At 46.1% G+C, this 27,028-nt stretch overlaps 1 protein-coding gene across 1 annotated transcript in view; it reads right to left on the bottom strand.

Moving 5' to 3' along the window:
* PFN1 (profilin 1) overlaps nt 1-23,834 on the bottom strand; it is a 34,810-nt gene extending 10,976 nt beyond the window's left edge. The window contains exon 1 of the mRNA XM_068272026.1: nt 23,606-23,834. Within this exon, the coding sequence (XP_068128127.1) occupies nt 23,606-23,731 (126 nt within the window). The 5' untranslated portion in view covers nt 23,732-23,834. The remainder of the gene's footprint in view (nt 1-23,605) is intronic.
* Between the last annotated feature and the right edge of the window lie 3,194 nt (nt 23,835-27,028).

Here is a 27,028-nt window from a genome sequence, read left to right as displayed (position 1 = left end):
TCAGGCAGCACACGCGGCTGGCAAAGTGCCGGCTGCGTGTGCTGCTTTTTATTTCATTAAAATCGGCCCAGCAGGGCCTGAGCGGCAGCCGCTGGCGGTGTTGGACGAGCTGAGCTCGTCCAGACCGCTCAGCTGGTTAAAGGGCACTAAGACATGAAGATACCCTTTCCAACAATGCAGATTGCCTGGCTGTCCTGCTGATCCTCTGCCTATTACTTTTATCTAGAGCCCCTGAACAAGCATGCAGATCAGGTGCTCTGACTGAAGTGTGGCTCAATTTTCTGCATTCTTGTTTCTGGTGCGATTCAGACCCTGATGCCAGAGAGATCAGCAGGGCTGCCAGGCAACTGGCATTTAAAAGTAAATCTAGCAGGTTCCATACAAGTCATACCTCTGGATCCTTTCAAAGCCACAGCAGGCAGCTACTCTGGTAGCATTACACCAGGGTGCTATGGTTGCTGATCTATCTAAAGGCCAATACACCATGCAATTTGCAGCCAGACATCTGATGAACAAAAGATTGCCCAATATATCAGTCATTAACCTGACAGCACAAGTTACACGCAATTTAACTTCCAATTCTGATTGGTTTGCTGGATCTTGAAAGATAAGGACTAGAAAAACTTCCATTTGAGTTGGGACATCTGAGGCCGGCTTGACTTCTGCCCTGTTCCTGGGTAGTGGCTCATTCATACAAAGGTCAAGGAACAGATTTGGTCAATTTCCAGCCGGTCTAATCAACGAATGAGCAATAGATAACATTCACTGGAAAGCTAGTTATGATAAACATTGCCCCATTCAGCTCAACTTGCTTGATCAGAGTTCTGATTGGCTGTGAACATTGCAAGGTGTGTACTAGCTTTAAGCCCAATCTACAGGATACGATTCTTTGTGTGATTCTATTTACGATCTGGTTAAATCCAACATGTCTGATCTGGATTTGATTCAATTTGCCATTTCAAAATGGCAAATTGAATCCCGATTGGACATGGTGGATTTAATTGGATCGTAAATAGAATCACAATTGAATTGCACAAAGATCGACATTGTGTAGATACGGCTTTACAGGATAATGCTGTAGGCCAAAGTCCAAGCTGTAGTCCCCCTCCCAGCACATTACACAGCAGAAGACTATGGCTACAGACCCAATAATGCATCCTTGATGTGCCCATCTTACACTGTACCTCATTCTGGAGCAAGTCATGGGAGACCCTGATCAACACTACAGATATGAGACTGGATCATCCTAACAATCCAGCATCTGTACAGCCACCCTGGGAGGTTTGGCTGTTTGACAAGCAATCACCAAATACAAAAAACACATTGTGCTGGCTTGGGTGCTACTAGCTGGTCATCCCTCCATGGATCTATAACCATTGATTCAGCATTAGTTTAAAAATGGGTATTGTAGAGTTCAGCATACTACCAAGATGTACATCGCTCTTGTGTAGCTACTCATGACTGTCTGCAGTGCCCACTGCCACCATGTGGCCCAATGCTGGCCAAACCCTCACCATGCCACCCTCTGCAATAGCAAAAAAAAGACCCGCTCACAAATCTCACAATCAAATGTAGCAACTTGTAGGAATGCCATTTCCCTGCACTTTGTGAAACACCAATCAACTCGATGTATGGTAACTGCTGCTAGTGGGTCCTGGCCGTTTACTGACCACTAAAGGCTCAATAGTGGCAGTATTCCTTCAGAGAAATAAAGAGGCCAACAGCTTGGAAATGGACCACACAAGACTCCTGCATTAAAGCGGAATATAACTGCATTTCAACTTTGCTCTAAACCATTTACAGTATATTATATGCAACCAGCATTTTTTTTTTTACTAGACCAGCATTGGAAGGCTTACACAGCTTTAAAGTTCCTGGGCAGAACAGCAGAAACATCCGAAGCTTACATAGATACATTGTTTACATAAATATATTTAAGTGTGGCATGTGACTCACTCTGACTGAGAAGGAGCTGGAGGACAGCCAAAGAGTGCATAACATTTATCACTTGTTACATTCTATTTAGTTGGATGTATCTGAACTTCTGCATATCTCTCCATGGAACTTTAAACCTCTGTTTAACCCTTCCAATGCTGGTATAGTAAAAAAAAATGCTGGTTGCATATAATATGCTGTAAATGTTTTAGAGCAAAGTTGAAATGCAGGGTTATATTCTGCTTTAAAGAGGCACTATTAGCAAAAACATGCCCAAAGAAAACACATAAGTAGATAAATACTTACTCTACTTACATAACAGATGTATTGCACTGTCCTCGGTTTCCTTCAATATTAGTATAAATAAAGGGTCATCCTTTTCATGGCAGGGGCCATCTTGATTCCTCCGGGTATATTCTTCCCCCTCCCCGCACTTATCCTCAGCACAGCGGGGAGGAAAAGCTGCAGCTGGCAAAGACTCGCCTAAAGCCCAATCTACACGATACTTTATACGATTCAATTACGATTCTATTTACGATCCGATTAAATCCGACATGTCCGATCAGGGTTAGATTCGATTCAATCTGATTTGCCATTGCAAAACAATGGCAAATCGAATCCTGATCGGACATGTCGGATCGTAAATCGAATCGTATAAAGAATTGTATCGTGTAGATGGGGCTTAATAGATCCAAGTGCTGCAGTTCCCCCCTATACTCTGCACTACCACCGGCGGCAGTGCAGAGAGTAAGGGGGGGGGGGGGGGGACTACAGCGCCTGGGAACATTATTCCTGGACTCTGCACTGCCTTTATCCTTCCCCAAAGTTCTGTGCGGGGAAGAAGGATAATGCGGCAGGCGGCAGAAGGGGGGCACGGACATCACACTGGAGGAGGGTGGCAGAGGACAGTGAGAGGAGATAGCCTCATATTATGCCTAACAGTTACTCTTTAAGTTGATCCATGTCCAAGCTGCATAGGCTTGCATGAACTCCTAACATCTCACCGAGCACCTGGCTGAACTTCCAATCGTCCACAGATTACAGGACTCCTATGGCAGAGTGACCGTGTGAGGAAACTCTTCCCCCAAAAAAGCCAAGATGTATGGACAGGATCTCAGCATCTTGACAAAGGAACTTCAGCCTGACCAAACATGGTCATTATGTTACATTAGGTAATATAATCTTACCCACCCTGTTTTAAAACGAACAAGCAAATGTCATTTGAGGGCTGCCATCCTTTTAATTGAAAGGAGGCGACAGGGAGCATGAGACAATTCAAACTGTCCTGATTACCCCTCCCAGTTGCTAGGTAATGAGACCACCAGAAATCCCATCATGCTTTGCACAACATCAGGGAAAAATGCCTGGGCAGTTCTGTGATGGGAGGAGCTTTGCTTCTGTGCAACTAAAAATTAGGCTCGATAAGAAAACCAAAGTTCTGATGCTATGAAACACCAAGCCTTTGCAGTGCTGCAGAGTAGATTTTTAGTCTGGAGGTTCACTTTAAAAAGGAACTCTGTGACCGGTATATGAGGCTGCCATATTTCCTGTTAAATACCAGTTGCCTGGCTATCCTGCTGCTCTCCTCTGTCTAATACATACACAAACCCTGAACAAGCATGCAGCAGATCAGGTTTTTGACATAGTCCGACCTGACAAAATTAGCTGCATGTTTGTTTCTTGTGAAGGCTATGAGATCGCAGAGACTGTTTCTGCTCTGCAGTACCCTGGAGCAGGAGGGATGGCCTGGCCTCCCAGCACACAGCTCTCCATAGCATTCTGCCTGGGGAAATTTGCAAGGCATATTCTCAGCTGCAGCAATGTTCTTATTTGCATGTTCTCATGACAGATGCTTAAGCACCAGAGACCGTTACAAGCTGCTCCAGAATGTCAGTCAGCTTCTGCACCCCTAAAAATAGGTCTCAATCTGAGTCTCTGTACCAGCATCACTGTCCAGTATGAAGCAATCTGGCTGTAGCAATCTGATAAGTACAGCTGGCCAGGGAGACCGGCAGTGCAGCACGCATGAAAATGTAATGCAAATTGTAGGCATGCTTAGAATGGAGTCAGTCCAAATTGATAGCCTGGTTTACCCTCTAATTTCAGCCTGCATATAGTTTTATGAAAGCCAGAATAATGTTATTAACCACATCTGCTCAAGTCAAATGTAACACCAATTTACTTCAACCCTTTAAAGGACAACTGCAGCACAAATATGGAGGCTGCCATATTTCCTGTAAAATACTGGTTGCCTGACAGTCCTGCTGTTGTATTTGGCTGCAGAAGTGTCTGAATCAGACCAGAAACCAGCATGCAGCCAATCTTGTCAGATCTGACAATGTCAGAAAAACCCGATCTGCTGCATGCTTGTTCAGGGGCTATGACTAAAAGTATTAGAGGCAGAGTATCAGCAGGGCTGCCAGGAAACTGGTATTGCTTAAGGAGATATGGCAGCTTCCATATCCCTCATTTCAGTTGTCCTTTGAAGAAGGTTATAATCTTATTGTTGCCTAGCCTTCCATCTGAGATGGCCTCACTTCCTGTCCACCACACAGATGGTCAATTGTGGCTTTCCCAAGAGACTAGGACAGATGTCCTGAGGATAGTACAAACAGGATCTGCCCTCTGAGGATGCTTCCTGTTGTGTTTAAGGCAGGAAATGAGGTAACAGATCTATTTACATACTGGTACCCATGCAGGAATAGGTCTGGGAGGTTTTACTCCCTCCCAAGACAAGAGTTTGCAATAAGTTGTACAACCTAATCCTGCCTCCACTGACATAGGCACAGCGTTAGACAAGGGGTCAAAACGTGAGATCTCCCAAGAACACTGAGATGGACCAACAAGAGTAATGGCTGATCTCACCACTGCTCAGCTACAGTTCAGAAGAGATCACCAAACTATTGCTTTAACTTTAGCAATGAAGCTCTTAAGTGAGCATTTCAGATTGGAAGCTTGCAAGTGGTCTGCATAATTGTCACAACAGCTGAGTGATGCATTATGGGTTTTACTTACTACTGACAGCTATAAGGACCTGCAATGAAGCTTCTGCAGTAAATGTGGCTCATTAGGAATTGCGCAGGGATAGTTGGCAACAGATTGTTATGATGAGATTTTAGTAAGGTCCTTTATGCTTGTACACCATGCAATTTCCAACAGGTCTGATCAGTTCAGGTCACTGCTGAACAAAACCAGAAACCTGATTGCAACAGATTCAGAGGGATCTGACAGTCAAATATGTTGATCTGCCAGTGTATAGCTTCAATTAAATGCCAAATACACATGGCTTGAAATTGGGCCAAGTACATTTGATAAGCCCCCTTTGAGTGTTCTCACATCTACTGGCCAATGCTGTGATGTCATCCCTGTTTCCTGCATTAGACATAGCACCCCCCCCTCCAGCAGTTACAGCAAGCGTGGAGCCAGGAATGCAGATGTGTGACTGCGCCCAACACCCTAACCTCAGGGAAACTGGGGTCATTGCACCCTGGTGATGCCACTTCCTGGGCTCAGCTCAATGCAGATTTTTATATAATCACTAGGTAAAGCTAGTTTGCTATGTTTACAGGCCTGGAAGATTTGTTGCTGTCACTCCTGGGATTCTTTCTTCCTGTCTGGACAGGTTTTATGGAAACTTCCAGGACAACAGCATTAAAATAAACCCTCTACACAGTTTAATAGTAATGTTTTATTGTGAAGTTTGCACAGCCATGACAATGTACCGATCCTACCCAACCACAGACAGGTCCTCAGACTCCTGAAGCCCAAGCTGGCAGCAGGGAGGGGATTCAGGAATAATCTCAGGCCCCGCCGGCAGCACCCAATGAAACCACCATAGTACCATTATACTGCAGAGCCAGTGTAAACATTGGGAGAAGGGTGCAGTAGCTATAAGACAAACACTGCTGCAAGTATTCTGCATTCCTTCCTAGAGATCTGCCTGACTCCAAGCTGCAGATGTAGGTCACCCATAGCTGATTGTTGGGCAGTTCTTGCCCATGGTGGGTGGGGCTCTGAGCAGCCAATCATGGTTGGGCGAGGCTCTAAGCAGCCTGTTCTATGAGGGCAAGCAGGACCTAGAGGAGCTTTCAGTTAAATAAGGTCCACATTGGGTCAGCGAGGCTGGGGCTCTGCACTCCTGCAGATGGATGGCCTTGAATTAAAGGCACACACATGGCTGTTAGCTCTGTATGAAGCAGATGGTCATCTGCCAGGACTGAGACTAGCCTCAGGCACAGGATACAATACTGGTCTCCAGGCCATGGGGAAGGGGGCCACTGCACATGCTGGATTCCCAGCCCTGACTGTCTCAGCCACTTCATGTTAGTGATCTGCACCAAATGTCTATACCATCCTCACAGGGTAGGAATGCCAGTCATGTGGGGTTGGGGTGCAGCAGGCATTAACAGGCTGCCCAGTAACCCCCACATCTATATGGAGGCCCATTTGTCACTGGTGCTGCAGAACTGCAGTGAAGTCCTGAATGCAATGCATGCTGGGAGATTTAGTTCCCATTGATGTGATTACATCTCCTGGCTGGGAGCTTCAACCACATCAATGGAAGCTACTCTGGCCAACAGCCACAGCCAGGAACACAGGACGTAACTGGGAGCGCCAGACTGCAACAAAAACTGAGGCCTTCATATCAATAGGAGGCTAAGGTGCAGCCCCTGCAAGTAAATGCTTGCTGTAGGGGAGGATTGTGAACATGTCAGTATGCTTTATACACCATTACCCCTGGTTACACTGCAGACATGGCCCCATTCCATGCATCAATCTGGAGTCAGAATCTCTAGTTCTAGGATTGGATGAAAGCAGCTTATGAATGAGTGATTGAGCTACAGCTTGAGACTAATGGAAAGACAGGCATACAGGCCTCCACTACTGGAGATACAGGTGGCAGATTTATGCTATATATCCACCAGCTAATCCTGGCTAAATCAGAATGGTGACTGCTCCCTCTAAGGCTGGGATGTCAAACCTCAGAGGCATCACATTTGTCACAGCTCAAGTGACTTGGTGTACGCCTGAAATATGAAATTGAATTTAAACTGAAAGCGCTGTCACCAAGATAACAATTTCAGAATTGTGAAAATGGCAATTGTGTATGTCATTACCACATGGGGAGGTTTGAAGTGGGTTAAAAAGTCCCTAAAGTCCCAGCGTGTGCGGCCTGCAGTGTTGGACAAACCTTCTGCACAAGTCAAAACGCTGACAGTCCCACCACAGTCTGCCAGCTCTTGTGCTTGGGAAAACTGGGTTCCTGTAGGTCACATGACATACAGGAAGTATGCCGTGCATTAGAGCCTGCAGGAGGAGAAGTGGATAGACTGGCATTGCTAGACTTGTGCTGGAAGCCATGTCCTGAACTGATGCAGCTTAGGGGACAGAGGCAGAGAGACACAGGAGATAGAAACAGAGCTGGCACAGAGACACAGGGAGCAAGAGAAAGACCCAGAGGTGGCATAGAGGCACAAAGATAGGGGGCCATAGAGAACAGGCAAAGAGGAGGAACAAAGCTTGATTTGAAGGAAATGAATAGATATGAAATTGCAATTTCAGACAAATTGCTCAGTTCAATTTTTTCCTAATAGCTCAGTCCTACAGGGGGGGGGGGATCAGGAAAGGTGTGATTCAAGTAGAGCCCATCTGTCCAGCCTAACCCTGGACGCAGCCCTCAGACTGAAACTTGATGCTTATGCTCTGGTTGGACAGTGTAAGGCATTTGCCTCCAACACAGGAGACCAGGGTTCAAATCTCAACTCTTCCAGTTCAGTAAGCTGCCACCTATTCAATAGGAGACCTTAGGCAAGTCTCTTAACACTGTTACTGCCTATAGAGCTCCCCCTAGTGGCTGCAGCACTGGCCTAACACTGCTACTGCCTATGGAGCAGTGATGGCCAACCTTGGCACTCCAACTGTGGTGGAACTACAAGTCCCATGAGGCATTGTAACACTCTTGATAGCTAAGCATAACTCTGGGAGGCAGAGGCATGATGGGATTTGTAGTTTTGTCACAGCTGGAGTGCCAAGGTTAGCAATCACTGCTATAGAGTGCCCTAGTGGCTGAAGCAAGGAGAAAAGCACAACATGTTAGTCTAAGGGAAGGTCAATGAGATGGTAATATCTGAGCGGAGAGCAAACCTGTGCAGAATCTAATGGTGGTTGGTTTGGAACTGAAGTTTACAGGCCTGTAGTGAATATTTGGCAGTGTCGGGACAGGCAGTAACCTTGCAAACTAGCTTAATGCATTGCCAGTGCAAGGGGTTAATGCTGGTTTAAAAAAAGTGCTGCAAGCACCATCAGCTGAGTGTTCTATGGAGGGGGTGGCACAGAAGACATGCAGTCTGGCCATTATGCTGGTTACCCGCATTACAGAGAAGGAATGAATAGATAAGTGAAGACACCCTGACTGCTGGGATGTGTGCAGAGCAGGTACAGTGCAGGGATCAGCACAGCACTGTGGCATTAGTCTGTTCTGATAGAAAAGGAACAGATCCAATGAGCAGGACTGACATGACTGCAGCTCATATCACCATATATGGACTTCAGCTGAATAAGACAATAGTGAGAATTTTAACAGAGTGTGCTGAGATTGCATAAGGCTGATTCATGCTATGAATCATATTGCCACAAGGAGAGCCCCTATTCACTTCAGCAGGAGTGACCCTTCTATCCCAGGAGTAGTGGGGTGAGTTGATCCAGCACTAAGGCCTCCATTCCTCTGGGGGTAACAAGACTCCCCCACATGTGAATTCAGATGGAGAACTGCAGCCCAGTGAAGTCAGGACACTGCCAGAGGTGATAACACAAGTACAGGTGTGCATTTCAGAGACTCACTAGCAGAAGTGGCTAACCCATAACAAAATTGTGACAAGACAGTGGCTTTGGATGAAGTGTTAAGCTGAAACTCCACCAATCTGACAAAGGAAGCAGAGCTAGCAAATGAAAGCACCAGCTGCTGAATTATCTGTTGAGGCTCTAATTCTGCTTCCACTTCATGGGTCAGTAAAGCTGAAAAGGTCAGAACTGTTCTACTCAACAAAGATATCAGTGAGATGCAGATTGGAAGCTCTCCATTTAGGCAACACTGGTCCCTCAATGCTAGCATGCACTCTGGCGAGGAGGTTAAGGACCCCCTACCCCACTGCTGAAAATCCAACACAGGTGAATCCTAACCTGTGATTGTTAGTGGCTGAGTGCATTGCTCCTCTAGGATGCAGAGGTAACTCCTGGGGGTACACTATAAAGAGGAACTGTAGTGAAATGTAGTTTTTGCAGATAATCTTTCCTATCCTTGATTTACATTGTGAAATCACAGGTGATGAAATCTTTAGTTCTGTCAGGTACATCACTGGAATGATTAAGAGTTCTGAAGCCAGTGCAAAATATACATGTTCCAGAAAGATGGGAGGATCAGCGATGGGCTCGTGTGATTCAAATTAGCACTAACTGCTGCATCTGGATTACAAAGGGTTAGTTACCCATGATTCTGCTGTCCAAACAACTTGCATGCATCCTATTGGTGTGCTGTGATGAGGCTTGCAATGCGACCAACTCCTTCAAGCTATAAGAGTGCATGGTGAGGCTTGCATCGTAACTAATAGGACAAGCAAGCTGTTTGGACAGCAGAATTGTGGGCAACTAACCCTTTGTAATCCAACTGCAGTAGTTAGGGCTCATTTGAATCATGCGTAAGCACATTGCTGGGGATGGTACCACATAAGCCTAGGCTGTGACATCTGTGGGAGGGGGAAGTCATAAAAGTGGGGATACTGAATAATTTACTGCATTTTAAGTGATACTGTGCGATCTCATAATTGCCAGGGAGAAGTGATGGAAGGCCTACTATGATGAAATAGGGCTCATACTGACAAGGTATAATGGGGTGTGGCTCCTGATGTGGGTGTGTTGATAAACTGCTGAAAAGACTCCCAGCATGGATATCAAGCTGATTTGATCATAATCAAATCTGGCAGAAGTCAATGCTGTAACTGCTGATTTTGGGGCAAAAATGATCAAGAGGATCAGAACACTTAAAAAAATCTTGGTCAGAATGGGTTTGGATGTGCTGTAGTACTGTTTTACTCTTGAGTGGACTGCTAATTGTTTCCCACAATGCATTGTGTAAACATCCTGTTTTGCAGGCTCACCTGTCACACTGGTGACTCCTCCCCTCCTGCATGACTGAATTGCCACTGCAAGAGCCTGGACCATGTAACTGCCACATGGTACAAGTGCTCATGGTGGAATTTCAACAAGACAAGAGCCCAGGAGTTGTGATGGTGTGACAGGCACACCTCCACTGCCCACATGCTGGTGGCAATGCTAGGGCGATTTCCAACAGATTTCATACTAAAGTATGTCTGATCAGATTCAGTTAGGGGATCCAATGGCCATCTTAAAAGGATATCTGAGGTGACTTAAGCTTGCTTCTAGCTCCTAGGTCATGTCAGTCCCTTGCTGCAGCTTGGGTCAGTGGCCTGCACATTCCATCAGGAGAGGCCTGTACAGGGCTGTATGCTCTTGGTGATGTAGGCAGTGAGTGATACATACCCTGACCTACTTCAGAGCCTGTCACTAGGACTGGAGAGGAGACCAGAGCTGTGGCAAGGGACAGGCATCCCCTCTAGAGGCTGGAAGATGCCACATACAAGTAAAGCTAGTTTGCCTCAGATATCCTTTAAATCCACCCACAGATACTAAAACCTTCACCACTGTCCCATACTAAAACTAGTCATGCATGAGTCAATATCTGAATCCATAGATAACTCAATCAGGAAATGCTGCACAATAGAAGATCCACAATTTCCAATCTCAAATTGAAGGATTGATATACTCAAACTATTTAGGAGCATGGCTGAAATACGCTTCCCCAACAAGTCCCAGGAGAGGCTATGAAAACCCAAACATGATCCAATGGGAAAAGCAACCAATGGACTCCTGGTCTCTACAGCTCAAGACTTCAAAATTGACCACAGCTGGACAAACCTCAGGATCTGAAACAGCCAGCAACTAAAACCACCACTTCCTGTAGTAGCCTATGGAGCTGGCTTCTGGTTTTCACATTTGTCCAGCCCCAGAAATAAGCTGCACACGTGTATGCTGAGGACTGGCTCTCAGTAGCAGCTGCTGTATTGTGGAGGCATGTAGGATCAGAAGAACAGCATCTGGCAACAACGATTTGAAGAGTTCATGTCTGATTACACCAACCACTGAGCAGAATGTCCCAAGAGCTGAGTCCACCAGCAACCTGTGCTAACAGCATGCAAATGGTGCCACTGGATAAAATGTTACAGAGAGCCTAGCAAGAACCTCAAGACTGTATGAATTGCTAAAGTAGAGAAAGATGCATCTGATTGCAGATTGTCAATTCCAGCCATTGGGAGTCAGCAACCTTCACCTGGGTAGTGTTTGCCCCAGGTTTTTAGCCAGTGGCTCCACCCAGCTAGTTTTGGTGACCACCCATCTGTCATCAGCTCACCTCCTATGCTGTAAGGAGAGTTGCTCACAGAAGCACTGGCCCTGCATTCTCATCTTGCCCCACCCAGCTACTTTTTCATGCCACCCAGCTGGAAAAAAAAAAGTTTCTGGGGAGAACACTGCTGGGGTACACTGGATAGCTGCTGAAGGGTTATTTACTCCTAGTCATGCTACACCAGCAGTAAGAAGATTCTTTACATTCTAGGTAACAGGGTTTTGAGACATGTTACAAAGCATTGTTGAAAGACTAGTGCGGGTTGTAGTAAGTGTTTAAGGCAGATGAGCAAAGTATTCAAAAGCCCACATTTGCTAAACCACCCATGATCACAACTTAAGCTACAGATGAATGTGCCAGATACAGAAGGGGACATGCAAGTATTTGGTCACATACTGACATTTTAACCACTTGACCACTGAGGGGGTTTTATCCCTTGAGCACCAGAGCAATCTTCACCTTTCAGCGCTCCTTCCATTCATCTGTCTATAACTTTATTATTACTTATCACAATGAAATGAACTACATCTTGTTTTTCGCCACCAATTAGGCTTTCTTTAGGTGGGACATTATGCCAAGAATTTTTATTCTAAATTTGTTAGAATGGGAAAATAGGAAAAAATTCTGTTTTCGGCCATTATAGTTTTTAAATGCATGCTAATGTAATTAGCACCCATGAAATGTATTTGCCCTGGTTATAAAACTGTTTAAATTATGTCCCTATCACAATGTTTGGTGCCAATATTTTATTTGGAAATCAGGTGCATTTTTCAGTTGTGTCCATCCCTAATTACAAGCCCATAGTTTATAAAGTAACAGACATAATTTAAAAAGTTCAGTCCTGAAGGTAACTTTATTGTATATTTTTTTAATTACAAAAAAAAGGGGGAGTGTAGGAGGTAATGAGTTAATTTATTGTGTAAAACTAATTTGTATATGTAAAATGCTTTAGGGTATAGTTTTACTATTTTAGTTATGTAACCTGAAAGCGTCCGGAAGGAGGCTTACAGGAAGCAGTATGAGGCTGGGAAAAAAAATCACGATGGTGCTGTTTCTCATAGAAGCAGCAGATCATTGCAGGGGCTTAGATCAGGGAATGGATTTTCCCATTCATTGATCTCCGGGCGAGCAGGCGGCAGCGGCATGCATGAGCGTGGACAGCTGTGGTAGGTTTGGATTTCTCTGTCCCTTGGTTTTTTTAAGGGTGGAAAAAGGGATGGAGAAATCTGTACTGCAGGGTGGTTAAATATATGAAGACATCCACTGGAACGTCACATGGGCAGCATAGTGCCTGGGAAGCCAGACTGCCAGACCTCAGCAGCACCCAATACACAGGTGTGCAGCATGCATTGGTAATGTCAATCAGGGACTGCTGTGGCCTTCAGTAGGCAGTCACTTTCTATGCCTATGTGGTGAGGGGAGTCAGCAGGAAACCTAAACATCTGCCTGACTACAAATTGACCACCACTCCAGGGAATATTGATTGCTCAGCTGCACTTAAAGGACTCATGAGGCAAGATACTCAGTTAAATACCTGCATGAAACTAATGCATGGACTCTGCCATCTGCTCCGGGTCCCCGCTGCTCAATAGCCCCCCGGGCCGGCTCCTGACCCCACAGCCCGGGCTCTCCTGCCTCCACTAAAATGGCTGCTTGAGCTGGCCACAGACGTTCTAGGGCCTCCCCTGATCCACACTACAGGCCGTCTCCTGTGGCATGGATCAGGGAGGCCCTAGAGCTGTGCAGCCACACTTGCGTCTGCAGACTGCGCAGCCAGCTCAAGCGGCCATCTTAGTGGAGGCAGGAGAGCCCGGGCTGTGGGGTCGGGAATGGCATGGAGGGCGCAGATTGCATCCTACGTGAATAAAAATTTCATGCAGGCATTTTGAGTATTTTGCCATGTGAGTCCTTGGGATAAAGTTCAATTCTTGGTCGAGTTTCTCTTAATCAGTAGCCGATACCCCTTTTACATAAGAAATCTACTCCTTTTCACAAAAATCAAGGGGTGCTGTATGACATGTGTTGAAACCCCTCCCACAAGAAACTGACTGCGGTACTCCTGGCAGTTTCCTGTCTGAACCTTGTTGCATTGTGGGAAATAACCGTTTACAGCTGGGTCCAACTGCCAAAACAGCAAGCAGCAGCACCTGCCAACAGTAAAAATGTCACCATGTAAATCAGGAATTGGAAAGATTTTACAATGGGCAAACACTGAATTGTAAAAATGAAGCACTATTACATTTTCACAACCAAATATCAGCAGGACAGCCAGGTAAACATGTGGAATACAGTGCAGGAGATTTGAGCACAGCTGGGGCCACCATAGATTACAATAGGCATTATGGCTATAATGGTGCACAGCAAGTACAGTGCCATCAGAAGGAGCTGAAGTTATTTAACATAAATATCCCTGCCAGCAATAGCTGGAAGTCGAATTACATCATTTCGCAGCATCCATGTGGACCTGGAGGGGAAATTGTAGTTACTGCCACCAGGACTTGTGCAGGAGCAGGGTGAGCTGTTTATTGGCTGTATCCTGCACCCTAGTCTCCTGGTGGCAATTTCACTTGTACACCTTGGAAATAGCAGCCTCTATATTTTTACTACAATTGTCCTTTAAAAGCTGAAGGGCCTGTTCCCACTACACAGAATGGATGCAGAAAAACATGACTCCAATGAATGCCTATGGGCCTGTTTCTACTAATTACAATTTTTATGATGGAGATTTTCCCATAGGCATTCATTGGAGTCAGTTTTTCTGCATTCAAACTGTGTGTAGTGGAAACAGGCCCAAAGTTTCAGCGATGTCCCCAGGGCTTTGACCAGTCTTTATTAAAGAGACTCTGTAACAAAAATTGCATCCTGTTTTTTATCATCCTACAAGTTCCAAAAGCTATTCTAATGTGCTCTGGCTTACTGCAGCACTTTCTGCTATCACAGTCTCTGTAATAAATCAATGTATCTTTCCCTTGTCAGACTTGTCAGCCTGTGTCTGGAAGGCTGCCAAGTTCTTCAGTGTTGTGGTTCTGCTATGAATTTCCCCGTCCAGGCCCCTCTATGCACACTGCCTGTGTATTATTTAGATTAGAGCAGCTTCTCTCTTCTCTCATATCTTTTACAAGCTGGATAAATCGTCCTCTGAGCTGGCTGGGCTTTCACATACTGAGAAATTACAGACAAGGACAAAGCTGTTTGCAGGAGAAAAAAAGAGCAGCCTGAAACTTCAGTGCATGAGAGCAGAAGGGGGAAAGAAACACACAATGATCTCTTGAGATTCAAGAAGGATGTATACAGCCTGCTTGTGTATGGTTGTATTTTCTATGTGTGGACATACAGTACATCAACCTACTTCCTGTTTTGGTGGCCATTGTTTATAAACACACTTTTAAACTGTTTAACCACTTTTAATGCAGCGAGGAGCGGCGAAATTGTGACAGAGGGCAATAGGAGATGTCCCCTAACGCACTGGTATGTTTACTTGTGCGATTTTAACAATACAGACTCTTTAAAGCCACTTTGACTGGACAGCACAGTGGTGTAGTGGCTAGCACTCAGCAGCACTGGAGTGCTTCAAATCTGGGCCAGGGCACCATCCTTCACCATTTAGCATTTGTGGCAACTTCATGCACCGGTTTAGTCTTGCACCATAAACACTGGCAAGTTAACTGGTCCCCTAAAATTAGCACAAGGAGGGTCCTGGACAGAAACCAGTAGATGGTTAGGCCTATATAAGAGGCAACATGGCAGTGGTCACCATGCAGGGAGGAGGCCAGGTAGTGTCAGTAAGCCAGAATGTCTTGCAGCACAGCAGCAGGATGTGGGGTCATGTGATCCCACTGGGCCCCTCAGCAGAAAGAGGGAAGTCTGGAGTAACATGTTAATTCAGGTTATTGATGCACTCCCAGTTAACCCATCATGTACTTTCCATTAGCCAATCACAGGAAGAAGACTAAAGCCAGATACAGACCAACCAGTGGCTGGAAACACAGCCATTCACAGGTTTCAGTAAGAGGCCAGTGATCTACTCAGGCAATTACTGGTCATAAACTACAGTTGCAGCATTGTACTGACAAGAACTGTAAACATTCCTGATCAGCAGCAAGAGACAAGACTTGTATTTTTGTCCAAACAGCAAGGACCTCACAGCCTTAGCTTTGCATGCCCTAGAAAACAAGTCAGAATGTACAGATCACTGGGCTATACTGAAGATTCCCATAAGAGCCTCAGCATGTCATCTCCGGCAACCACCCAGGATGCTCCGGACAAAGGCTGCATGGAAAGATTGCACCATCAGCCATGTGCGGCTGGCAGCCCAGAGTCAATGCCCCGCCCAAGTCCAGCCGCAGGGCTCTGTCACTGAACTTTATTGTTCAGAGAACTCCTGGCAGGAATAAAGACTCTCACATGTCTTCAGCCCTAATAGCTGATTCTGAGACAGGCAGCCTCCATTTCCTGCTGCTCTGTGCTATGAAACAAGCAGAATGCTTAGAGACAGGATGCAGCAACTCCACGTGCTCTGATCTCAATGCTTGAAGCTGGAAAACCCAACCACTGCTGCAGCCATTGCCATGTGCCTATCCAGAACCAGCATCCACTGCCACACAATCCCCCACCTATTGCCATGTGCCTATCCAGAACCAGCATCCACTGCCACACAATCCCCCACCTATTGCCATGTGCCTGGTCAGAGCTGCCAACTGCCATCCAAAACTCCCCACACAAATCCTGAAGCTTCAGTAAGGGCCCGTTTCCACTATGGCGAATCTGCATGCGTTGCCCGCATGCAGATTCGCACAGCCAGTACAAGTGGATGGGACTGTTTCCACTTGTGTGTTTTCCTGAACGTTTTTCTGTGCTGAAAAAATCTGCATGGTAGGGCCCTCAGAACTCGCCTGCGTGTGGAATGCAGGCGAATTGCACGCAATGTATTTAATAGGGAAATCGCATGCGTTTTCCCCATGATTTCGCATAGGTACCCATGTTCATTCACACAGGCAGTGACATGGTTAAAATCGCATTACCCTAACCTATGCGAAATTGCAGCAAAAAATGCATGCAGAATCGCACTCGCATACGATTTTGCCTGCGGTGATTTGCCGGCGATTCTGCAACGCAATAGTGGAAACGGACCCTCACCTTGTCTTAATAGCAAAGTTCCCTGGGCTGCAAGACTATTGAACAGCTCACAGGCAAAGACCACTGGACACTATCCAACAATACCCATCACAGAATCAAGTACAGACCAGAAGTAAAGAGTTTAATCTAACATGGTCTCCCATTTCACTTCAAGGGTTTGCACATGCTTTTAATAAAAAAAAAAAGCCAAAATCTGGTATATTTCATTAAGAGGGCACATGCAAGTCATGCGATTGCTCCAGAATCGAGACATGCTAATAGGCTAGTGTGCCAAGCTAAATTCAGGCAACAGCTCACTGCCACTAGAGTAAGGATTAACTGAGCTCCTCTGAGGACAGTGACATGACTACATACCACAAGCACTTCAGAAGATGGTTCGCACGATACCCTGCATCTGTCAGCTGCCAAGTGTGCAGGCACAGAGCTGCAGCCATGCATGTGGGCAGATAGGCCCACACAGGCAGTTCTGTATAAAGTCTGTAGAAGAAACTCCAGGGGCCAATACACCTAACGATTTTCCTGCCGATATACAGCAGATTCAATCACTGATTTAATCTGTGAAATCGCTGCACAAATGCTGACAGAACGATCGATTTCCGCCCGAAAGAAGGTTATTTGTCCATGCAGAAGATATTGCACGACATCGGTGGGTCAGGCGTTTGAATGCCCGACACTATTGCCAATACATTACCTGACCCTGGCCGGCCATGTCCCTGCTCTCTGCAATCACTTCAGTGCTTGGCTCCAGCTTCACTGAACTTTGTCCCAACAGGAAGTTAATACAGAGCGCCCTCAGGAAGTTTAAACTTCCCCGGACAGGAAGTGAAGGTGGATGAGCCGAGCACAGAGAAGTGACCGCGGAGACCATGGGACTCGTGCTGGCCGGATGAGCCGAGCACGGAGAGGTGACCGCGGAGACCACGGGACTCGCGCCGACCGGATGAGCTGAGCACGGAGAAGTGACCGAAGACCAAGCTTCACAGATTTTGATCAGTTTCATGCTGAAATCTGTTTACAGTAAAGGCAGCCATACGATATATATATATATATATATATATATATATATATATATATATATATATATATATATATCTGATGGCAAATTGACCAGTGTATGGCGACCTTAAAGAGACACTGAAGCGAGACTAAATCTCGCTTCAGCTCTCATATATAGCAGGGGTACGTGTGCCCCTGCTAAAACGCCGCTATCCCGCGGCTTAACGGGGGTCCCTTCACCCCCAACCCACCCCCCGCAATACTTGGTCGTAAAATGGTCGCTGGCTGTCTCTTCCTGGAGGCAGGGCTAACGGCTGCAGCCCTGCCTCCCAGCGTCGTCTATCAGACGCGCATTGCCGCCTCTCCCCCGCTCCTCTCAGTGAAGGAAGACCAAGGGCGGGGAGAGGCAGAGATACGCGCTGACAGATGCGCGTGGGGCAGGGCTGCGGCGGTTAGCCCTGCCCCAACCAGGAAGCGCTCCCCCGCTGCACGGAGGGGGCTTGGGGGGACAGGGACCCCCGTTAAGCTGCGCTATAGCGGTGTTTTAGCAGGGGCATGCATGCCCCTGCTAGCTATGAGGTCTGAAGCGAGATTTATTCTCGCTTCAGACTCTCTTTAAGTTTTGATATGTAACCTTTGCTTTGATATCAGCACAGTATCTATACAAGTATTCACATAGGCAGATAAACTGATAACCTTGGCACTCCAGCTGCAACAAAACTACAAATCCCATCATGCCTCTGACTCTCCGACATATGCTTAGAGCTGTCAGATTATTGCAATGTCTCATGGGACTTGTAGTTCCACCACAGCTGGAGTGCCAAGGTTAGCCATCACTGGCATGGGCAATGCTGATGAAGTTCACAATAGGCCAGGCCTATATACTTCTATTGCCCTGTAATAAGTCAGAGGGTTATAGTGGTTTATAGAGATAAGTCTGTACAGAGGACATTGCTATACCCAGTAGAAGACTAACACAGGAAGCTGTAATGTAGTCATACAGAGAACCATGGAAGGGTGTGGCTTTATACTATAATAGCCCTATAGACAGGTCAATAAAGGAGTGTAGTAATAAGACAGCATGTCACTGGGTGCACAGCTGCAGCAGGATACAGGAAGCAGCAGATAGGAGGCCAGGGGGGTCCACACTGGGTGGAGCAAGATGGAGGCTGTACAGGCACAAGACAACCACAGTATAACAGGACAGCAGATCTGCCAATATACTATATATAAAGTTCAAGCTGAATCACTGCCTTTGTATTCACATGGCGGTAACAAGACTAAGAAGGCTGTGAGCCAATCAGCAAGCAGAGATCTTCAGAAACAGAACATCCACCAGCTCAGTGCAAGGAACAGTCACGCTGAGGAGTGGGTGTATGCAGGAAGACAGGAACAGGGAAACCAGCTATATATACACTGTACATGCAGGGCCAGGGGATGCTATACAGCAAGATGGTGTAGAGAGCAGTGAGGGGTGTATGCAGGAAGACAGGAACAGGGAAACCAGCTATATATACACTGTACATGCAGGGCCAGGGGATGCTATACAGCAAGATGGTGTATAGAGCAATGAGGGGTGTATGCAGGAAGACAGGAGTGGGGAAGCAGACAATTTCTATACAGCAAGACTAAATAGCAATGAGGGGAGCAGCAGACAGGCCTGTAAAGCAATGAGGGGGTGCAGCAGGTCAGACAGGCCTGTATCAATCAATGAGGGGGTGCAGCGGGGTAGACTGACCTGCTGCACCCCCTCAATGCTTTATAGGCCAGTAAAGCAATGAGGGTGCAGCAGGTCAGACAGGCCTGTAAAGCAATGAGGGGTGCAGCGGGACAGACAGGCCTGTAAAGCAAGGAGGGGTGCAGCGGGACAGACACCTATTTAAAGCAAGGAGGTGTATAGCAGGGCACACAGGCTTGCAGCAATATTCAGGGACACATGTTAGTGCTGTATGGAGGTATGTGTTGCTATAGCACCAGTCAATCCATCCATGTAGATCCTATCATCTCATTCAGTGGTATGTTTAACCCAAGGGGCATTCAGGCTTGACAGTAAAGTGTTTTAAAAGTTCAACAAAAAAAGCCCAAAGTTAAGGCAGCCATACATCAGACTTGGCAGCTGATTGGCCATATTTTAATCTGATGAAATTTGTACCAATAGAGCATGCGTGATCAACAATTTTACGACAAATTAGTAGCTGTCAGTTGGCCATGCTGGGAAATCAGAACACAGCAATTGGGTGTGTAGTGGTAACAGCGTGCGATAATCCCAGACAAATGTGATGGAAACCTCCGGCCACAACCTCCAAATGTAGATGTACCCTGGTGCATATGTCTCAATGCTCCCTGTCCAGTGTCCACACTCATCCCTCATTAGTGCCCCATGTGGTTGCCGCCATATCACCTGGGGTGCGATGCGCGTGACATCACACCCGACATGCTCAGCAACATAGGGCACCAGTAAGGAAGAATAGTGAAGAAACAGCAGTAGACAGGTTAAGTATTAGGACATCACAGTTGGGGATGTGGCCCAGAGATAAGGCAGCATCACTGGGTTGATTAAAGATTTCATGCTGAAAGTGAATAGGTTGACCACCAACAGATCTCTCCCCAATAAGATTGAGAGAGCTCTGTCTTGGTTGATCAGCTGCAAAATTCACTTGTCACCTTTAGAGCATTAAAAGCATGTTACTTGTAAACCATGTATGTTTGAAACATCTGTGGGAAAGGCTAGTCAAGATGGGGCTGGGAAAAAAGGGCGCATGCCGCTAGTGGACAAAAAGGGCGCCGCCATTCACTCCCATAATAAATAGCGTTTAATGGGCGCCGGGTAGGAAAAAAGGGCGCCGGAGCTAAATAAAGTTTATAAACGGCGCCAGGAGCTAAATAAAGTTTACAAACGGCGCCCGGAGCTGTTTAATGATTTATAACTGAACTTGTGGTGATTTACGTTTATAAAATGCACCCGTGCCGAACAACGTTTATGAAAATACTAAACATATTTATCTTATTTAAATAATTAAAACATTATTTAAAGTTTTATCCCTTACTGTTTGTAAAACATTATTATTCACAAAATAAAGCGATCAGTACGTAACGTAAATTGCAAAATATTTTTTTAATCCACAATTAGTAAAACATAATTATCCACATAATAAAGGGGGGTCTTAGGTTTAGGCACCAACAGGGGGGTCTTAGGTTTAGGCACCAAGAGGGGGGTCTAGGGGTTAGGGGTAGGTACAGGGAGGGTTACTTAGGCACCAACAGGGGGGTCTTAGGTTTAGGCACCAACAGGGGGGTCTTAGGTTTAGGCACCAACAGGGGGGTCTTAGGTTTAGGCACCAACAGGGGGGTCTTAGGTTTAGGCACCAACAGGGGGGTCTTAGGTTTAGGCACCAACAGGGGGGTCTTAGGTTTAGGCACCAACAGGGGGGTCTTAGGTTTAGGCACCAACAGGGGGGTCTAGGGGTTAGGGGTAGGTACAGGGAGGGTTACTTAGGCACCAACAGGGGGGGTCTTAGGTTTAGGCACCAACAGGGGGGTCTTAGGTTTAGGCACCAACAGGGGAGTCTAGGGGTTAGGGATAGGTACAGGTAGGGTTCTGTGTAAGAGTAGGCTTAGGTATAGTTTTAGTAAAATTTTAGTAATAATTACTAATGTATTACAACACTTATTACGAACGTAGTTATATTTATATCATCTTTATAAACAATATTTTCAGATTTTATTATAAGAACAAACCATAAATGACTGTTATTCACAATAATATACAATTATAACAATTAAACATATATTATTGGTTTTTTTATAAACGTAATTATAAGTTTAACTTTTGAAACAGGGAAGATTAACGTTTTCACAATTTCCGATTTCATAAACATTTAATGATTTATAATTTTGTTAAACATTATTTGTAAACGAAATATAGCACACTATATTTATAAACCCTATTAATGATTAATTATTATTTAGAGTTTACACCCCGCGCCCTTTTTGTCCAGGCGCCCTTTTTGTACGTACGCAGTCAAGATAACCCATTGCCATACCAGAGGGTACTTTGCAAGGATAGGCTTTCAGAAGGGGTAAAGGTCATTGAAATGGTGAGAACCACCAGTATGGATATGTGAGGATGTCTATACAAGACAACCCTACATTACTGATTGTGTAATGGTGTACATTCACCATTACACACTTCTATAGCAGGTTGGGGTCATGGCATAGGTGCATACAGCACACAGGGCCACCTGGTGGAATACGATAAGAATGTACAAGCACAGGACATACACATAGGTAAGGATGGGTAATAGCGATAGGATAAGGAAGTAGTGATAAGCTAGAAACTCACTTTCCTAAACCTGCCATCTACAGGAAGCAGAACTTTGCTCGGTGTTGCTACATTTGGAAAGTGAGCAACAATGAATGGCTAATTGCTATGCTAATTTGAGCTGTCAGTTAATCATTAGCTTAAGAAAATCTAATGATCAGTAGACAAGTCTACTAACAAGATACACAAAACCAGACAGCAATAGCAAAAAGTGTATGGTCCTCAATATGTATATGGCTGGTCCTCAATATGTATATGGCAATTTATTCAACATTACTGCTCTTGGAACCTAATCCTTTATGAAGAGTCAGATCACTCCCAATGCATTATATAATACTGACTTCAGCACACTCCCCTGTAAGTAAAGGAATGGTATATACAGGACACCTACAGACGACAGACACGAGACTAGCTGCAGCCACAGCTTGCATGCTCTCATCCATCTATGTGGGTTTCCTCCAGACATTGAGGATCCACCACATTCAGAAGAGTCATACAATTAGATAAGCCTCCCCATTAGGTCTGCACTTTGCTGGGATGTACATAGAGCCCACATGGCAGGGCCATTAATTATGTAGTGCTGCAGAACATTTCAGTAATGTACAGAATATATAACAGATCCATATAGCCACACTTAACGCACATATAGACCACACTCAATACCTCATCTATGGGAGAAATTATACAGAGAATCAAGTTCTTTTGCCTGGTACACCATGCAATTTCCCATCAGATTCCAGGTCCAATCAGAAGCAGTCAGACAACTGACTATATCTATCTATATAGGATGTAACTATGCATGCACATACATTGGGATGTAACTATGCATGCACATACATTGGGATGTAACTATGCATGCACATACATTGGGATGTAACTATGCATGCACATACATTGGGATGTAACTATGCATGCACATACATTGGGATGTAACTATGCATGCACATACATTGGGATGTAACTATGCATGCACATACATTGGGATGTAACTATGCATGCACATACATTGGGATGTAACTATGCATGCACATACATTGGGATGTAACTATGCATGCACATACATTGGGGACATCCTATCTCTGCCTTCCACCTACATCACCTTATGGGTTTCCCCCAAGCACTGAGGTAAACCCCACCCACAAAGCAGGCCCAGACCATAAACCTATATATGCATGTACATACATTAGGAACAGACAACCCATCTGGCATCAATATCCACTCCCCCTATGGGCTTCCCCCAGACACCCCACAACTACATCCAGATCACATCACTACATATGAAGGTATACATTGGAGGAGACCCCTGCCATCTATATCCCCCTATGGATATCCTGCAGGCACTGAGGTTACCACTACCCATAAACTAAGCCCAGCTCATATAACTATATATGCATGCATATACATGGAGACAGTCTACCACCAATACCCCCCCCCCCCCTACGGGTTTCCCCCAAGCACAGATGTTCACTCCACCCATGTCAAGCTATATAAGCACAACACATTAGGTATGACAACCCCTGCCATCTCTATTCCTCTATGGGTTTCCCCCGAGCACTGAGGCACACCCCACCCCTATCACATGCTAGGCGTTAGATTGTGAGCTCTCAGGGCCAGTCAGCTGAGCCCTGTACGGCTAGATAGGGATGGCAGATCTCTGTATAGAGCTATACATTGCCCCCCCCCCATACATCACACACACCCCCTCCATGCTCAGGCGGTGCCGGGGGTGACGCACGTACCGTGGCCTTCACAAGGCAGCCGCTCTGGTGTCCGGCCCACAGCGCCAGGTTGTCCAGGCCGAAGATGGCGGCGTCGGTGCAGATGGAGCCGTCCACGAAGGTAGCCACGTACTGATCCCAAGACATATCGGCGGGAGGCGGAGGGAGGCTGCTCGGCTAGGACTGCTGCTGCTCGGGTGGATCGGAAGCCTCGTGCTGCTCCGGAGCGTGCGCGCGCAGACTCCTCTCCCGCCCGCCCCGACGCTTATATACCAGCCCGGCAGAGGAAGGGCGGGGCCGGCCGGGCACTCCGCACGCTGATTGGAAGGAAGAAGGGAAAGGGCGCGGCTTCCCAGGTGAAGGAGGCTGGGGAGGGGGCGGAGCCCACGTGCTTGCGCTGGCTGGAGCGTGCTGCCGGGCAGGGCGCGGTCGGCGAGGCCACTACGCATGCGCTGTACTGGGAGACGGGGCGGATGTGGCGCGGCGAGGTACGCCTGCGCAACTGTGCTGGGGACACAGAGAGCATGCGCTGTGGCGTCGTGTGTGTGCCTGCGTGACGTGTGAGGCATGCTTGTGCTATGCAGGCCTTCTCTTGTGCATGATACTGTGCTGGAATATGTAGTTCTCACGTAGATTGTGCTGGGATATGTAGTTCTCACGTAGATTGTGCTGGGATGTGTAGTTCTCACATAGATTGTGCTGGGATATGTAGTTCTCACATAGATTGTGCTGGGATATGTAGTTCCCCTCACATAGATTGTGCTGGGATCTGTAGTTCCACTCACATAGATTGTGCTGGGATCTGTAGTTCCCCTCACATAGATTGTGCTGGGATATGTAGTTCCCCTCACATAGATAGTGCTGGGATATGTAGTTCCCCTCACATAGATTGTGCTGGGATATGTAGTTCCCCTCACATAGATTGTGCTGGGATATGTAGTTCCCCTCACATAGATTGTGCTGGGATCTGTAGTTCCCCTCACATAGATTGTGCTGGGATATGTAGTTCCCCTCACATAGATAGTGCTGGGATATGTAGTTCCCCTCACATAGATGGTGCTGGGATATGTAGTTCCTCTCACATAGATAGTGCTGGGATATGTAGTTCCCCTCACATAGATTGTGCTGGGATATGTAGTTCCCCTCACATAGATAGTGCTGGGATATGTAGTTCCCCTCACATAGATTGTGCTGGGATATGTAGTTCCCCTCACATAGATTGTGCTGGGATATGTAGTTCCCCTCACATAGATTGTGCTGGGATCTGTAGTTCCCCTCACATAGATTGTGCTGGGATATGTAGTTCCCCTCACATAGATTGTGCTGGGATATGTAGTTCCCCTCACATAGATAGTGCTGGGATATGTAGTTCCTCTCACATAGATTGTGCTGGGATATGTAGTTCCCCTCACATAGATTGTGCTGGGATATGTAGTTCCCCTCACATAGATTGTGCTGGGATATGTAGTTCCCCTCACATAGATTGTGCTGGGATATGTAGTTCTCACATAGATAGAGCTGGGATATGTAGTTCCTCTCACATAGATTGTGCTGGGATATGTAGTTCCCCTCACATAGATTGTGCTGGGATATGTAGTTCTCACATAGATGGTGCTGGGATATGTAGTTCCCCTCACATAGATTGTGCTGGGATATGTAGTTCCCCTCACATAGATTGTGCTGGGATATGTAGTTCCCCTCACATAGATGGTGCTGGGATATGTAGTTCTCACATAGATAGAGCTGGGATATGTAGTTCCTCTCACATAGATTGTGCTGGGATATGTAGTTCCCCTCACATAGATTGTGCTGGGATATGTAGTTCCCCTCACATAGATAGTGCTGGGATATGTAGTTCTCACGTAGATTGTGCTGGGATATGTAGTTCCCCTCACATAGATTGTGCTGGGATATGTAGTTCCCCTCACATAGATTGTGCTGGGATATGTAGTTCCCCTCACATAGATTGTGCTGGGATATGTAGTTCTCACGTAGATTGTGCTGGGATATGTAGTTCCCCTCACATAGATTGTGCTGGGATATGTAGTTCCCCTCACATAGATTGTGCTGGGATCTGTAGTTCCACTCACATAGATTGTGCTGGGATCTGTAGTTCCCCTCACATAGATAGTGCTGGGATATGTAGTTCCCCTCACATAGATTGTGCTGGGATATGTAGTTCCTCTCACATAGATTGTGCTGGGATATGTAGTTCCCCTCACATAGATTGTGCTGGGATATGTAGTTCCCCTCACATAGATTGTGCTGGGATATGTAGTTCCCCTCACATAGATTGTGCTGGGATCTGTAGTTCCCCTCACATAGATTGTGCTGGGATATGTAGTTCCTCTCACATAGATTGTGCTGGGATATGTAGTTCCCCTCACATAGATTGTGCTGGGATATGTAGTTCCCCTCACATAGATTGTGCTGGGATATGTAGTTCCCCTCACATAGATTGTGCTGGGATATGTAGTTCCCCTCACATAGATTGTGCTGGGATATGTAGTTCCTCTCACATAGATAGTGCTGGGATATGTAGTTCCTCTCACATAGATTGTGCTGGGATATGTAGTTCCCCTCACATAGATTGTGCTGGGATATGTAGTTCCTCTCACATAGATAGTGCTGGGATATGTAGTTCCCCTCACATAGATTGTGCTGGGATATGTAGTTCCCCTCACATAGATTGTGCTGGGATATGTAGTTCCCCTCACATAGATTGTGCTGGGATATGTAGTTCCTCTCACATAGATTGTGCTGGGATATGTAGTTCCCCTCACATAGATTGTGCTGGGATATGTAGTTCCCCTCACATAGATTGTGCTGGGATATGTAGTTCCTCTCACATAGATTGTGCTGGGATATGTAGTTCCCCTCACATAGATTGTGCTGGGATATGTAGTTCCTCTCACATAGATTGTGCTGGGATCTGTAGTTCTCACATAGATTGTGCTGGGATATGTAGTTCTCACATAGATTGTGCTGGGATATGTAGTTCCCCTCACATAGATAGTGCTGGGATATGTAGTTCTCACGTAGATTGTGCTGGGATATGTAGTTCCCCTCACATAGATTGTGCTGGGATATGTAGTTCCCCTCACATAGATTGTGCTGGGATCTGTAGTTCTCACATAGATTGTGCTGGGATATGTAGTTCCCCTCACATAGATTGTGCTGGGATATGTAGTTCCTCTCACATAGATAGTGCTGGGATATGTAGTTCTCACGTAGATTGTGCTGGGATATGTAGTTCCCCTCACATAGATTGTGCTGGGATATGTAGTTCACCTCACATAGATTGTGCTGGGATATGTAGTTCCTCTCACATAGATTGTGCTGGGATCTGTAGTTCTCACATAGATTGTGCTGGGATATGTAGTTCCTCTCACACAGATTGTGCTGGGATATGTAGTTCCCCTCACATAGATTGTGCTGGGATAT

The sequence above is a fragment of the Hyperolius riggenbachi genome, chromosome 3, assembly GCF_040937935.1.
Source record: "Hyperolius riggenbachi isolate aHypRig1 chromosome 3, aHypRig1.pri, whole genome shotgun sequence".
Lineage (NCBI taxonomy): Eukaryota > Metazoa > Chordata > Amphibia > Anura > Hyperoliidae > Hyperolius > Hyperolius riggenbachi.
This window is presented reverse-complemented; position numbering and strand designations above follow the sequence as displayed.